The sequence below is a fragment of the Amborella trichopoda genome, chromosome 12, assembly GCF_054954075.1.
Source record: "Amborella trichopoda isolate Santa Cruz 75 chromosome 12, AtrichopodaSantaCruz75HAP2 v2.0, whole genome shotgun sequence".
Lineage (NCBI taxonomy): Eukaryota > Viridiplantae > Streptophyta > Magnoliopsida > Amborellales > Amborellaceae > Amborella > Amborella trichopoda.
The window spans coordinates 6,429,176-6,444,645 of record NC_142347.1 but is presented as its reverse complement, the minus strand read 5'-3'; the positions used below and the strand labels follow the sequence as shown (position 1 = coordinate 6,444,645).

Here is a 15,470-nt window from a genome sequence, read left to right as displayed (position 1 = left end):
CGAGAGGAGAAGCGAAGTGGGGGACTTCTCTACCATACCTGTCTCCCCAGACATAGACTACGTATGGGGTAGTACTCTTGGAAAGAGATAATATCATTGCGTGAACATAACAAAAAGTTATTGATGTAACTCCCAAAAGCGGGTGAAGTGCGTATGCACGGAGCGAGCCAAAGAGCTCGTGAGGTCTACTCCACTTGCTATGCATCTTCTTGCTCGGTGCTCGTTGGCTACACATCAAAGCAAGCACTCGCTCAGCTAGGTAGCCAAGTCTTGTCAAAGTGGCAGCGCTATCCAATAGAAAAATTTCTTTCTTATGAGGTTTAACGGCTTTCAAATTGGACAAAACAAAAGGCAATGCGTGAAGGAAGAAGAGCATTACAAAAGAATGATCCATGGGTCACCAGCTGCTCACTAAATCTAGTTGGATAAAGTTGAGTCTACAAGATATAATACAAGGCAAATGAGACTATTGAAAGGTACTAGGCACGCTTAGTAGCAAAAGGGTACAACACAAAATATGGGCTGGACTATGAAAAAATGTTCAGTCATGTTGTAAGAGCAGGCACTATTCAAACCATTTTGGCTCAACACATGTTGCAAGAAACGGCCCTTTGAATAACAAAACTAGATGTGAAGAACACTTTTCAACATGGAAACTTCTTTTCAGTCTATGCAGCAGCCAGCAAGGTGGATCTTCAACTTCCAAATCATCTATGCAAATGAAAGAAAGCTTGATATGGGGACTCCGCAGGCATGGTTCGAGAAATTCACCAAGCTCTTGAAGACGGCTCCCTTTCTATTGTTTGTAGACGAACCACCCATTTGCATCCTCTTTGAGATAGATTCTTCATACCTCAGGGGATGCAAACATAAAAATGCATCCCCCGATGCATAGAACAATTTTCCTTTCATAATACAATCCTAACAGCGGAATAATCCAATAAAGGAAAATGAAAAAGTTGAAAAATATAGTAATTCCATTTATTTATTTATTATTATTATTATTGTTATTATTATTATTATTATTAGTAGTTTTATTATTATTATTATTAGTTTTAAAGTTTGTAACTCCACGATTATTCATCAAAATAAACTTGAAGAACTATTTTCCATCCTTGAAAGACCGCTAAAGAGGAAGGAATAAGAATACAGAAATGCCGAAAGTCAAAACAAAACATATAAAACAAAAGCCAAAAGATGTTATACTCCCAAGGTAGTAAACTGGTCATTTACTCTCTCAGGCAAAACCCCATCTAGAATTAATTTTAGGACTCCAAATTTATGGGATGTAACCTCTTCAACTCATATATTAACTTCAATGAAAAGAATAAAATTTTTTTAATTGAACTATATAATAGAAACAAAATTCAAACAAGATAGAAGAAGTAATACACTTTTCTATTTTGTTGGAATTTTGTTTTATTACTACGTACTTGAAAAAATAATGTCTCGAGAATGAATAGAGACCATCCAATTTTTAGATAGTGAGATAGAAGTGTTAAAAAATTCAAATTTAAATAATGATTCTCAAATGCTTCCTAAAATTTCAAAACTAAAGAAGTAAAAAAAAACTATGATTCGGAAGGAGCACAATATGGCTTAAAAAAAAACAAAAAAGGAGGCTCAAAAGTCAGATGCCAAAGGAAGCGTCTCGGATGTCTCATTTTAAAATGCACAAGTACACATCAAATTATCACAGCTAATACAAAACTTCAGAAAAATTACAATTGAAGGAGGGTCTTTCAAACGCAGGTGAAAGGCAATTTGTGGCTTAATCGTACTGAAACCTAAGAGCCTAATGTGCACGCACATTAGGAAAGCACGGGATAGTCCGAGCTCGGTAGAAATGCCCGGATCAAAGGTCCGAAATATTACACCTTTATTATCGAAAAATAGAATTTAAGACGTCATATTGTGGCACCTGCTATATTGAAATACTTTCTCTTTGCCTCAACTTCCTTGTGTTTATCCGGTTGCCCGTGATTCTGGACAAATCTTGATCTTTGATGGCTTTCGAAATTAAGTTCGGTTTCGGAAAATGACGAGTAGGCTGAATCCACAGGCCGAGTGCGAGGAACACAACAACATGGTGGCCTGAGAAGGAACCTTGAAACCCTCCACAACATCTTTAAAGGCAATGTTAGAGAGCACCACACCATGGAAAGAGGGCAACACACACACAGCACGCATGTGCTGACCATTGACTCCACGAAGGAGGAACAACATTTCCCATCCTCATTGTGCTGGCCCGGACGAAGAGAGGAACTTGCCCCTGATTTCATTCGCCCTTTAAACTCTCTCGCCCTTTTCTCTCTCTTGAGTTCTAGCTTTATTCTAAACCCCCCTCCCTCTCTCTCTTGAATTCTAGCTTTATTAACCCCTTTCTCTCTCTCTCTCTTGAATTCTAGCTTTATTCTAACCCCTTTTTCTCTCTCTCGCTTGAATTCTAGCTTTATTCTAAATTCTCTCTCTTGAATTCTAGCTTTATTCTAACCTCTCTCTTTCTCTCTCTCTCTCTCTCTCTCTCTCTCTCATTTCTGCTTTTAGCATATAGTGGACCTTGGCATCTACTCCCTCTCTATAGTTTTGCTTGTACCGTAGAGTGGCTTCTGGTATCTTTCATGAATCAAAAGTTTTTATGCTCTACAGGAGCGTACTGTCTATTTACTCCCTCAGCTAACTGGATCAAGTAATTTTGGGAGCCCAAATTTAGTGAACTGTTTAACCAATAGATTAAACAAACTCGAAAATCTGCACTTCAAATAAGTAATGTCTTAATATTTAACAAGTCTAATTTTTGAAGGTTAAGATTTAAATGTAAGAAAGCTCTAATATAAATTTTTCGTTTTGAAAATAAGCATTTAGTCAGTTCCCAAAATATCATATTAAAAAAAATAGTCAACCAAGGGAATATGTGTATATTATGATCCTAGGAGTGTATAGTATACATGCACCTCATACACTATTGGTTATTGTTAGGAAATACTAGGAATATATATATCTATTATATTTAGTGTTATTTCGAAATTATTACATGTATACCCATGTTGTCAATTTCATTATATATATATTTTTTTTAAACAGTCGAAACTGCCTTTTTCGTTTTTTGAAAACCCGAAATGTTTAAAGGTTTTGGTTTTTCAAAAACCAAAAAAGTCATGTCTTCGGTTTTTCAAAAACAAAAAATTGAAGATTTTCGATTTTTCAAAAACCGAAAACATCTTTCATTTTGAAAAGCTAAAAACAATCTTTCATTTTCCCGTAACTTACTGAAAAATTTATTGGAAAGAAACAAATTTTCTATTTTTCAAAAACCGAAAATTGTCTGGTTTTCAGTTTTTCAAAAGCTGAAAATTGGATATTTTTCAGATTTTCAAAAACTTCAAACAACTTATTAGAAAATTTACTGGAAAGATGTATATTTTTATTTTTGAAGAGCCAAAAATGATGTGTTTTTGGTTTTTCAAAAACCGAAAACTATCTTTCATTTTCCAATAACTTACTGAAAAATTTACTTGAGACAGATTTCTGGTTTTTGAAAAACCGAAAATGTCATGTTTTCGATTTTCTAGAAACTCAAAATTGGATATTTTCGGTTTTTCAAAAACTAAAAACTATCTTTCATTTTCTGGTAACTTATAAAATTTGTTGGAAAGAGATATTTTTGGTTTTTGAAAAACCAAAAAGGCCAATTTTCCAGTTTTTCAAAAACAATTCCGTCCTTTTTTTAAAAAAAAAAATGCTATGAAGTTGAAAAAATGGGTATACCTGTAATAATGAAAACTGTCACATAGCGTGGAAATGCTAGGAATATAAAAATGTAGAATAGTGAGATACCTAGTGAAATATAAATGGGAAAAGTTTACAAAAAGGTGTCAACATTATAATGTAGATGCAAGGTTCACCTAAAAAATCCATTAAAAAAGGTACTTTCGGTATTGAAAAATCTTGCAATCGATCATCTCAATATTGAGATATATGGATATGAAAGAAAAAGAGAAAAAAATTATATAAAGATGAGGCTCTAAACAATCACATAAGAGTGTGCGTCAAAATTTTCACTAGAAGAGGTTGTTTTGATGTCCAAATATTCTCAAATTGATCATCTCAACAACAAGATGCATGGAGATAAGAAAAAAGATGGGTTTCAAGTTTCACAAATAGTGCATTTTGTATTGCATTTTTGGACCGTCAATTTTCAAGGGTTTTAAGTTTTTATAGATATACTCAATCTACAGTATTTTTGAAGCTTTAAATTTTATAATTAGAGATGAAACTATATTTTAAGACTATTACCAAGATTTCCGATATTGAAACTACATTTCTCAATACTATTTGAAGGTGTACTTTGATTGTTTAGAGCCTCAGCTCTATACAAATCACACGCAAGAAAAAATGTATTTTAAATCCTCAAAGTAGTATACATTTTAAGTCCTCAAAATTTACCTTTTCATCTTCAATTGTGCACTCTAATAATTTATATAATTTGTTTTCAAGGACTCCTTATACGAGAGCCCTATTTGATAGTTTTGTCTTGCTCGATAAATATATAACCTTCCCAATCTAGAAAATAAAATAAGATCAAGCCTTACTTCAAATCTGAAACATGCCTCATATTTTAAACTATATAAAACATCTCTTCTCACATCCATATACTATCTGGTCATCTCAATCATTGTGTTGTATCACTGATGCCAAACTCGTCCGCATGAATATGCATCAAATCATGACATTTCAGTAAATATGATTTACAGTTCCACTACAAATAATCTTCAGAGTTCATGGGATTTCATTCCACCACCATTGCCTCATCTTCAATAATCAATATTGATTCTTCAACTTTGTCAGCCTCATTCTTAGCCCCCTTTTGTCTTTCTATTCCCAAATTGGACCCCTTCAAGGAATTTGTCATTTTCCTTCCAATGACTGAAACATTGGATGACCGGACTTGCCGCAAACCTAATAACCTTTGTCATAAAACCCCCTAGATATTGAATGAAATAAGTCTTGTCAATTGAGGAACTTCTTGATGAATCAATCCGTTCATTTGACCGGCCTCTTGCACAAGAACAACCATCCTTGAACTCATTAAACTATCAATTGTTACCTTCTTTCAAAGTTCATTTACAATGAAAGCACTACAAACTGGATCCGATTTGAGAGATTTTTCTTTCTTTCAACTTAAGGTTAATGATATAATTATAAAACTTTGGTACCGCCTTATGTTCCTCATCCATCTTCACCCCAAAACTCTAAAATTGACAAATTATGTTGTTGAACTTATTCAAGTATTCCAACACCTTCATACTATCTCTTATCCTCAAAAAAGACTTTCTTTCTCAAAAAATCTGATTTGTAAGTAGGTGGTTTGGTACAAGCTTTCTAACTTTACCCATAAATCTGCTGTCATCTTTTTTCTATTATACTAAATAATACTTCATCTACTAAATACAAGTGAATTGCGACGAGCGCTTTCATATCTAATTCTTCTCGATCATCGTAATTCGTAATATCCAATTTCTTGGATTTTCCGTATAGTGATTTGCATTTGCCTTGTTCTACGAATATGTTAATAGTTTTTCGTTTCCAAAGTTCAAAATATTTTCTCCATTCAAACTTCTCTAAGTCAAATTTATAACTTGTACTTTCTCAAAATTACTGCATACTTCCCCTATGCCCTGATAGCACTTGTTGAGAACCAAGACTTGATCGATTGCCCCTTTTTTAGCTGAACCCCCACTCAATAAATCTAAAACCTCAAGACCAACTCACGTGTTATCGGCAAATTGATTTTAAGATACCTAAACACCCAAAAACAATATTTGTTGTAATAGATTTTGAAAAAAACAAAAAGAAAAGGAAAACCATAAGAAGAAAAATAGGAAAAAACTAAAACTACAATAACACTACAAATCACAATCAAAATATTGCAACACACAAATATATATGGTTCACTCTAGGGCTACTTCCACGGGCAACTGGAAGAATTACAACATTTAGGTAAATATATAAGTTACATTACAATTGGGAAAGCATCCTTTAAAGCATGGTTGATTCCTCTTTCTACTATCGTAAAAGAACTATTGAACCAATATCCATTGTCGACTCCATCACCATGGTTCCACCTACAACATAGAATGCCAATGAAACTGCCTAAAGTAGGGCACTACTGTAGCTAGGGTTTTGTTCAGAATCTCCGATCTCGACATTAACAAGGGAGAAGTGTTTATGGAGAATGATTATTTTTATGATCGCAACAAAGGGCCACTGTGGCTGTTTGGAATGGGGATATAATCTCATCCTTTACAGTGAGCCATTCGCCTGAGAATAATGAGTCATGACACTTAGTTTGCATGCGGAAGGTCCATGTCCAATGGTATAGTTTCTCCACGCGCAAACCATGCTACTCTAACGAACAAGTATGGAAATGAATTACTAAACTAGGGTCACAAGAAATGTCGATTTAGATCGGAATCACTCAATCTAGATCAAGAATTAATGCGAGCAGTATGGTTCCTATCATACGTTGAGATTTTTTACTAGAAAAATGCATGTGCGTTGCATGGAAGCAAAATGCGTTATTATTACTCGTATAGTAAGATAACCAAATTATTAATTTCAAAGACATAGCCCATACCCATGACTCTAATTTAAGAGAAAAGCCAATTTCTAAACATCCTATTATAAAATAAATGCTAAATTCAAGGATAAATACCGTAAATCTCTCATAAACTGAAATTTTTGCAAGATTATGATGTCCTTTAAAAGGTTTAGTAAAACCTCTATCTCATAAAGAAATCTTAATTTGAACACCCTATTAAATTTGATGATTATATTCCATTAAAAACTCATTCTTAATTTGGGGATTATCTTCCGAAGGATTATTTCAAACAATTGGAGAAAATCTACATTAGATAGCATAATATGCAATAAGTCAAAATGAAATTAGGAGTCAAAAAGTAAAAGATACCTTATTGTCTCATTCTTCTCTTCCACTCTTCTTTCCGGTCTCCTTCAGTTCGATTGATCTTTTCTATTCTTCTCACTGTTATAGCCCGTGGTCGTTGAGTTTTTCAAAATGAATTACTTTTGTTTTGGACTCTCGCTCTCTATATCACTCTTTTTTTGGAAATGGTAACCACAAATTTCATTAAAAAAATGGTAACCACAAATTTCATTCAGAAAATGGTAACCACAAATTTCATTCAGAAAGGAAACGATACAAGAGAAATATGATGAGAGGTTAATTAGGTAATGGTGTAACCACTAATGATGATGTATAGCAGCCCTTTGCAAGAGAATTTGCTTCCGAGTTAATCTCTCTAAACTAATGATGCATCTCAAAAGAGCCATTAGATAAAATTGAGTTAATTTCATCAAATTGGTTGCTCAATCTGCACGGAGGTTTTCTTTCCCCTTTTTCTCATGCAATTACATTACTAGAATCGCTCTCCACAATCGTACGTCCATTACTCCCAGCAACCAATTTGAGTCCCTTTCCCTTTCGCGCTCTTTCTCTCTTTCTTCACTCTCTCTCTCTCTCTCTCTCTCTCTCATACATTTTGGGCGGGCTTCCTCTTCTTCCAGCCCATTAAGCATGCATAAAATCGCTCCAGACATTTTTTCTCTCTCTGGGATGTATTTAAGAGGCATGTATTCTCTCTCTTTTGTATATTTTGTTGGCTATTTATCTTGCATACTCTCTCTTGCAATATCTTTTTTTTTATTTTAAAACCCTTTATCCAACCGTCCATTTTTTAATGGAGGGCTAAGATTGCCCCAATCACAATGTCACGCCTGTTTTATTTTTAATTTTTGCTTTTATAAACTGTTTTGATATCAAATTTTAGACGTCCATTCCAATATTAAACTTGCACTAACGAAAAATATAAAAACAAATATTTTCAATAAAATAAAATGACCAAAATACCCTTGAAAGTTTCAAGGGGTATTTGGTCATTATTTTTTATCGAAAAATTATTGTTAATATTTTTTATAAGTGCACCCCAATAAAAAGATGGCATGTACCAAATTTCATATTAAAAAAAATTGTATTAAAAAAATTAAAAATAAAATACTTTGAAACATCGGATCTAAGATCAAACAGTGTGTGACTCTCTTGATAAAACATGGACGGCTGGATGGTACGGAAAACATAGAACTTCTATATTGTAGGGGGAATATAGAAAGTTTTTCCTAAAAAGCATGCATCTCTCTCCCATGGTATCTCTTTTAGAAAAAGTGATCACTCTCTTAAATGCATTTAAATGGCACTATGTCTCTCTCTCTCTTTCCCTCTTAGGTATTACAGGAGGCAATGGACCCAGACCCGACCCATGTTTGAGTATGGATCCAAAATTTGGACTCAAAAGGTTGGGTCTAGGTCCAAGAACACCATTTGAGTCTAGGTTCAAGTCCATGTAGCCCCAACCCGAACCTGACCTGAATAGTTATGATATTTAAATAATATTTAACTAAAAAAACTACTTATAATTGTCATATTTAAATAGGAGGTATGTTATGGTGCTTACATTATGGAGTAATTTACCATTATATTCAACAATTTTTTGAAATTTATATACATTTGTTTTGTACATAGAGCTTTTTTTTAGTAATGATATTTTTCATCATTAGAAAGGAGTGTGACATCATCTACATATGGTGTGACATCATCTACATGGAGGACACTAGTGGCATTTAATGCTCCTTGTGAGTAATATCACACCCCATATAGATGGCATTATAGCTTCTTAATCACCAAAAATACTATTAGTTAAAAAAAACTCTATGTACAAAACAATGGTATATAAGTGTCTAAAAATTGGTGAATACAACAATAAATTACTCTATAGTGTGAGCACCCTAACATAACTCTTTAAATAATGCATATGTATATTTAACATAAATATTTCATATATTTAAATATATAGATATTTTGATTTTTAGTCAGGTCAGGTCTGGGACCCACATTACAATTTTGGGTTCGTGTCTAGGGACTCTAGACTCGGTCAGGTTTGAGTCTGGGCCCAATTACTAGCCCAATAGTATATTTTTGAGTCTCGTTGCTACCCTTATTGGGTATTTATCTTTATCTTACGAAAAAGCCCTTACATGCACTTAAAAGATATGCAATCTAGGGGTTGCAACAGGTCAGGTATGGGTCAGGTCCAAAATTTGGACCCATACTTGGAACCATTAGGCCCTAAGCCTAACACGTTAGGTCCCGAGTCTGGTCGGATCCATTGCCACCTTATGACTATGATTTTGGTTTTTGTTTTGCCCTTTCTTTTACTATCATATACCCATATACCCTATGACATTGTGCTTCTTTGTTTTGGCCAATAATATTGTAAATATTGCCAATATTGAGACAATATGAATACCTACCACACACCTAAAGACACATGATTGCCATCATATACCCTATGGTATTTGGGTCTAAAATTTAGACTCATACCTAGACCAGGGATAGAATTTGAAATGATTATATTCGAGAGAATTTAAACGTGGTACCAACAGGCGATAAAATGAGAGAGAGTAGACTTAGGTGGTCTGGCCATGTCTGGCACATACCTAACAGTGTCTCTATCTCTTTCTTATGTATTTAAGATCTCTTGCTCTCTTGGGTATTTATCTTTATCTTTAAAAAAACGTAAACTCTATTTTGTACATGCAATTTGATGCATTTAAAAGATCTCTCTCTCTCTCTCTCTCTCTCTCTCTCATGCATTTAAGATCTCTCCTTCTCTTGGGTATTTATCTTTATCTTTTAAAAAAATGTAATTTCTATCTCGTACATGTAATTTGATGCATTTAAATGCCGCGAAAGGTTTCAATATTTTCCCTACAGTATAGAAGTTCTATCATCCCCTTACCATCCAGCTGTTCAATTTTGATCAAGAGAGCCACTCACCGTTTGATCTTAGATCCGACATCTCAAAGTATTTTATTTTTAGTTTTTTTATAAAAATTTTATGAAAATGAAATTTGGTACATGCCGTATTTTCATTGGGGCACACCTATAAAAATATTAAAAATAATTTTTCGATAAAAATATAATGACCAAAATACCCCTTGAAACTTTCAGGGGTATTTTGGTCATTTTATTTTATTGAAAATCTTTTTTTTTATATATTTTTTCTAGTGCGAGTTTGATAGAAGAATGAGCGTCCAAAATTTGGTTTCAAAATAGTTTATAGAAAAAAATTTAAAAATAAAAAAGTGTAGAGATGTGACATTGTGATTGGGGTAATCTTAACCCTCCATTTAGAATAAACGGTTGGATAAGGGGGAGAATAGAACTTCTATCCTGTAGGAAAAGCATAGAAAACTCGCCCTTAAAAGATGTCCACTCTGTTTCTCTCTCTCGGATGCATTTAAGATCTCTTCCTTTCTTGGCTATGTATGCTTTTCTTACACATGGCCTGACATCTTAACCATGCAGTGTTTTATGTACTATAAGTTATTTTTTAAAATTTTGATTTTGTTCTTATTTTTGATTGGCCAATTCTCTCGAGCGGATCACCGAACCGAATTACTGATCTGTATAGGTTTTCCATTGTGCAATGCAAGTCACTGATCCATTTTTTCGAATACTGGACTAAAGATAGCCGAGCATTAAAAATGTATATGGTACATGGCCTCTCACTTTGGCTTAAAACCCACCATATACCAAAGCTATGTTGGATAATAGGTCTAGTAACTCAAGTGAAAAGTACTATTGATTCTTAACCACAAGTTCAAAGGTGAGACAATGAAAATCTTCTCATAGTCTCAACCATTATCATTTTGTAGCAATTAAGTAAATAAATTTAGGTAATTGAATGATATTTGAGGGCCTGTGCTCCATGGGCTTGGCTTGCATTTCAAGCATAATCCGTATGTGGTTACTCCAGCTTCTTTGGAAAGAAGCATCAACATAGTCATAGTTAGGCCAAAAGGGTTGTTTGATAATCAAATCAAACCCTAGTTTGGAGTCCATCCTTGGGGCAATGTCCGTGTTGTTTCTAAATGCAGTGATGAGAACCTGCAATCTAACCCCAACTAACGCCTTCATGAAGCAACACACACTAAAATTTAGGGGCCCATGGAACAAGTGGCAAACTACCACTACTCGCCCTAGTGTTGTTTCTTACCAGGGTGCTAACTTTATAATGACTATTATAACCTTGATTTCCAAAAACCACCAGTGACTGAAAACCACGGCTTGTTTTGTACTTATTAATTTTATTTATTTATTTATTTATTTATTTTTATAATAATCTTTTATAATTACAATAAAAAAATAGTTTGTACATCAAGGGACACTTACTTCTACAATAGCGTCCTCTGACGGACAAAATATCTATCTTGGAAATAGATGTTACGAAATGATTTCCTGACAAAATTTTCAAATCCCCAGAGTTAAAATTATATGTCAAAACAACTTTTTTTCATGTTTTAAATTTATTTAATCTTCAAGTTAATACTTATCATTATTGAGATTATACTTTCCTCAAAATTTTGAATCTAAAATCTTCCAAAAAATAAAATTATATGTCAAAACAACTTTTTTTCATTTTTTAAATTTATTTAATCTTCAAGTTAATACTTATCATTATTGAGATTATACTTTCCTCAAAATTTTGAATCTAAAATCTTCCAAAAAAAACAGAGGCGACCGAAACCACCCCTTTTTGTGCTTGTTTTGTATTTATTATCTATTTTTATACTCTTTTTATAGATAAAATAAAGAAATAACACACTTCTATAATGACATCCCCTGACGCACAAAACATCCATCTTGGATAGATTTTAGAGAAAGGACTCATTTGAATAGATGAGTCGGCCGACTCATAGAAACCTTGTCCTTAATTTCCATTCAATGAACTTTCGAGTCGAAAGGGGTTGCTATTACAATTCTCACCGCCTTTTTACTTTTACCACCAACACATAAACAGAGGAAAATGATCCTGTAAGCCAGTGGGCTCACAAGAAAAAATAAGCCCAACGGTCTAAATTGAATCTGGGCCGATCTGACGATCACGGATATCTTGTAGTGTTTAAATTTTAATTATTTTTCTACAAATTCAAATCATTTGAAATTTTAGGAGTGTGTTCTTCTCATCAAGCCGCACCTAATAAAAATATAAAAATAACAATCTGCAAATATATTTTTGAAATAAAAATACCCCCGAAACATTACAGAGGTATTTTGGTCAATTTTTTTCATGTAAAATATTTTTTTGATATTTTTCAAAGATTCACCTACTTTTGATGAACATACATCTAAAATTTCAAGTGATTTAGATTCATAAAAAAAAAATTGAAATAATTTCGGACATCCATGATCATCAGATTGGCCCAGATTCAATCTGGGCATTTGGGCTCATTTTTACTCGTGAGCCCATTTGCTCAACGGTTCGTTTTCCATTTTTGTACTCTTTTTATAGATAAAATAAAGAAATAACACAGTTCTATAATGACATCCAAAACATCCATCTTGGATAGATTTTAGAGAAAGGACTCATTTGAATAGATAAGTGGCTAGGGGCTGCTATTGCAATTCTCACCACTTTTTTGCTTCTACCACCAACACATGAGCAGTCTCGCCACTCCCAAATAAACAGTCCTTCGTAGGAGTGCTTAGGGGCCCTTGTTGGTTGAGAAGTAGGGCAAGGGTCAGTAAAAGCTTTGTTGGGGGAATGGCAAAAGATGGTAGTTAGGAAGGAGAAACCAAGCACTTGTCTTCGTAGGAAAACAGAGAAAAACCTCAAATGAAGCTGCCCATTTGGTGTCTGAACTGAAAGCCCATTTCCCAACTGCCCTCCTTTACCCTCTTTATAAACACCCTTTTTTATTACTCGTCCTCAATCCATCCCTCTTATCTCTCTCCTTAATTTATCAGTTCCTTAATCCATAATCATGGCTCAACTACCATCTCACTCTTCTCCAAAAAGTGTTAGTGCTTGTGGACCTGCACACACTCATTCCTTCCTAGTTTTAGCAGTACCATGTGCATGCACATGGGTGTTTGTACGTGTGCAACATGTATGCATATGCATCCATGTCCGTGCACATACATGCATGCATGTGTACCACATTAACATGTTCTTTCTTTCTTTCCTTTTATTTGAATTTACCATCATGCTGTATCAATATATTCTATATTCTGTACTAACATATTCTAGTTATCGCAGGGTTCTAGCCCAAGTTCAAATTCTTCTCCACGGGGAAATTTTGCGAGTTCGAATCCAAAAAGACCAGGAAAATGTACCGAAACCCAACCATTCAAACTTCACACTCAGGTATGCCAACATCTGATCGTTGTAGTTCAAAATGTTTTTTCGTTTGCCAGACTTCTTATTAAGAGTCGGGTGTTTAAAAACTACAGCGTAGAGGGCTGTCTAAAGTAGAGCTCATGGCAAAATTGCAAGATTTGCTTGCCCAAGAGGCTAAACAGCGAGTACCTATTGCGCAAAAGCTTCCATTGACAACAGATAAATCAGAGGTACATCATATATGTGTGGATGAGTATACAAATCTTTGCATGTTTGCTCATGCGTGTGCGTATGTCCATGCATGTCTGTTCAGATGTGTGTGTGTGATTACTTGTTTAGCAAATAGTCTTGTCTTGTTTTTGTTGAGGGTTTCTTAGTTCTCAAAAATGACATTTACATATAAGTTATTAAAGTTGTTTTCAGTTTTCTAGGAGAGCCTTTAAAGAAGTCAGTTTCATGGATTACAGGTTTTGCCCAAGGGTCCAGTTAAAGAACAGACCAAGCCAATGAAAATTAAGCTTCACACACAGTTAAGAGCAGTGAAGCGAGCCGAGTTCAATGATTGGGTATGAAGAAGATAAATTGACTAGCTCAATTTCTTCATATGTATTAGTATTTTCACTCAAGTGTTGACCATATATCATTCATACTTTGTGTTATACTTTTTCCATGTTTAGTATTGAATTTTAGGGTTGGTAATTTCAATTTACTTGGTGAAGGGCTTCAATTTGGCTTGCTGAACTTGAAGTCACAAATGTAACTTGGTTTACAATCTGAAATATCCATGATGTGTTCTTAGGTTGCAAACAAGATTTATCTTCTAGAACAAGAGCGGCTCAAAGAAGAGAAGCTTCTTAAGGTATAATTTGAATTTTGAGATAATTTGCCTAATGCAACTTATAGTGAGATATCATTTTGATAATACAGTTAATGGAGGAAGAAGAAATTAAGATGCTGAGGAAGCAATTGATCCCACGAGCCCAGTTAATGCCTCTATTTGACAGGCCTTTCTTTCCCCAAAGGTATATATCCTCAAAGAATAGATGAGAAGAAACAAAAAAAACATTAGGTTCTCCATTTACAAGTACTACAACATTCAGAAAATAAAAATAAAAAGAATGATCGTTCTCGACTTATGCAGGTCGACAAGGCCCCTTACCATGCCCAAAGACCCGAGTTTTCACATGATGAGAAACCAATGCTCACACTGTGTAATACGCAGTGGACTCAACTCACTTCATCAGCATGTAGTGTAGAAAGCAAAGTGTTTTGAGAGGCTCATTGCAAGAACGTCTACCATATTTAGTGAAAAGATAAGAAAAAACAAAAAAGGAGAAGAAGAAGATCGCCACCAAGCTAACGACGAAGCATACTCGAGGCACAATTATAAACCTGTGATCTTGCAAATAGGTTGATAGAGCATGTCCATCTTCAGTGTGGGTCCTCTGCAGTCTGTGTGTTACAAACTATAGGTTTTCATCCTTTGGAGATGTACAAATGCAATGTATGCTTTTCTTAGAATGACCAGCAATCATGTACGTTATAGTAATCAATATGAGACATGATTTTAAGGAGTTTAAGCATAGAAGCATGTTTTTAAAGGAGTTCAATCCCATTTTTATTTGTATGCATTTAAAACAGACTGAGTTCCTGTTTGGATATAGACCATTTAAAAAGTAATAATATCTTTTTCCCTCCGTCCATTTAGAAGAGAAAATCAGTATAGCTTTGTTCATTCCACTTCTCATAGTTGGCCCCATTTTATAATCCTACTTCTCAAAGCCTCCAAAATATCTATAACTCTGATTAAAAGAAAAATAAAGTAAATTAAAAAGCTGTTTTTCACATATTTCCAAATGACCCCCTTACTGGAGTTTTTGGGCCGTCCAAATGGACCTTAGCATTACATTTTTAGGTTGCCCAAAAGATTATTTTTTACTCTTGTGGGAGTATATTGTCCCTTTATTCCCTTGGGCAAAACCCAATCTATGAGTAATCAAATTTTGGGACATAAGATCTTCAACTCATAGAATGATTTTGATAAAAAATAAATTCCTCTTGCACCTTCCATGTTTTTGAAAAAAAATAATGTCTCAACATTGACTAGAGACTATTTGGGAAAGTAAAATCTAAGTTTTAGAAAAACTCAAAATTCAAACTTTTTAAATTTTGAAAATAATCATCTAGTTATTCTTCCCAAAATTTGAGATC

General features: G+C 34.1%; 1 protein-coding gene and 1 long non-coding RNA gene across 3 annotated transcripts; one reads left to right on the top strand and one right to left on the bottom strand.

Moving 5' to 3' along the window:
• Nucleotides 1–375: 375 nt before the first annotated feature.
• Nucleotides 376–7,085, bottom strand: LOC148779404 (uncharacterized). The gene is made up of 2 exons (XR_016045219.1): nt 6,971–7,085; nt 376–921 (listed from the first exon to the last, which is right to left on the bottom strand). It is a non-coding gene; the product is annotated as an uncharacterized LOC148779404 (long non-coding RNA).
• A 5,436-nt stretch (nt 7,086–12,521) lies between these two features.
• Nucleotides 12,522–14,844, top strand: LOC18433641 (microtubule-destabilizing protein 60). Of its 2 annotated transcripts, XM_006843723.4 has the most exons (7): nt 12,522–12,939; nt 13,179–13,286; nt 13,373–13,489; nt 13,727–13,825; nt 14,059–14,118; nt 14,187–14,281; nt 14,401–14,844. In XM_006843723.4, the coding sequence occupies exons 1-7, from the start codon at nt 12,904–12,906 to the stop codon at nt 14,513–14,515; spliced, it is 630 nt and encodes a 209-aa protein (XP_006843786.1). In that variant the 5' UTR covers nt 12,522–12,903; the 3' UTR covers nt 14,516–14,844. The 2 variants fall into 2 exon arrangements, with proteins under 2 accessions (XP_006843786.1, XP_020522494.1); XM_020666835.2 differs by lacking the exon at nt 14,059–14,118.
• Nucleotides 14,845–15,470: the final 626 nt, after the last annotated feature.

Excerpts from the sequence above, each read along its gene's own strand:
- LOC18433641 (XM_006843723.4), top strand. The coding sequence starts at position 12,904 with ATGGCTCAACTACCATCTCACTCTTCTCCAAAAAGT. Across the intron at positions 13,287-13,372 it reads CATTCAAACTTCACACTCAG|CGTAGAGGGCTGTCTAAAGT; the intron begins GTATGCCAACAT and ends TAAAAACTACAG. Across the intron at positions 13,490-13,726 it reads TGACAACAGATAAATCAGAG|GTTTTGCCCAAGGGTCCAGT; the intron begins GTACATCATATA and ends CATGGATTACAG.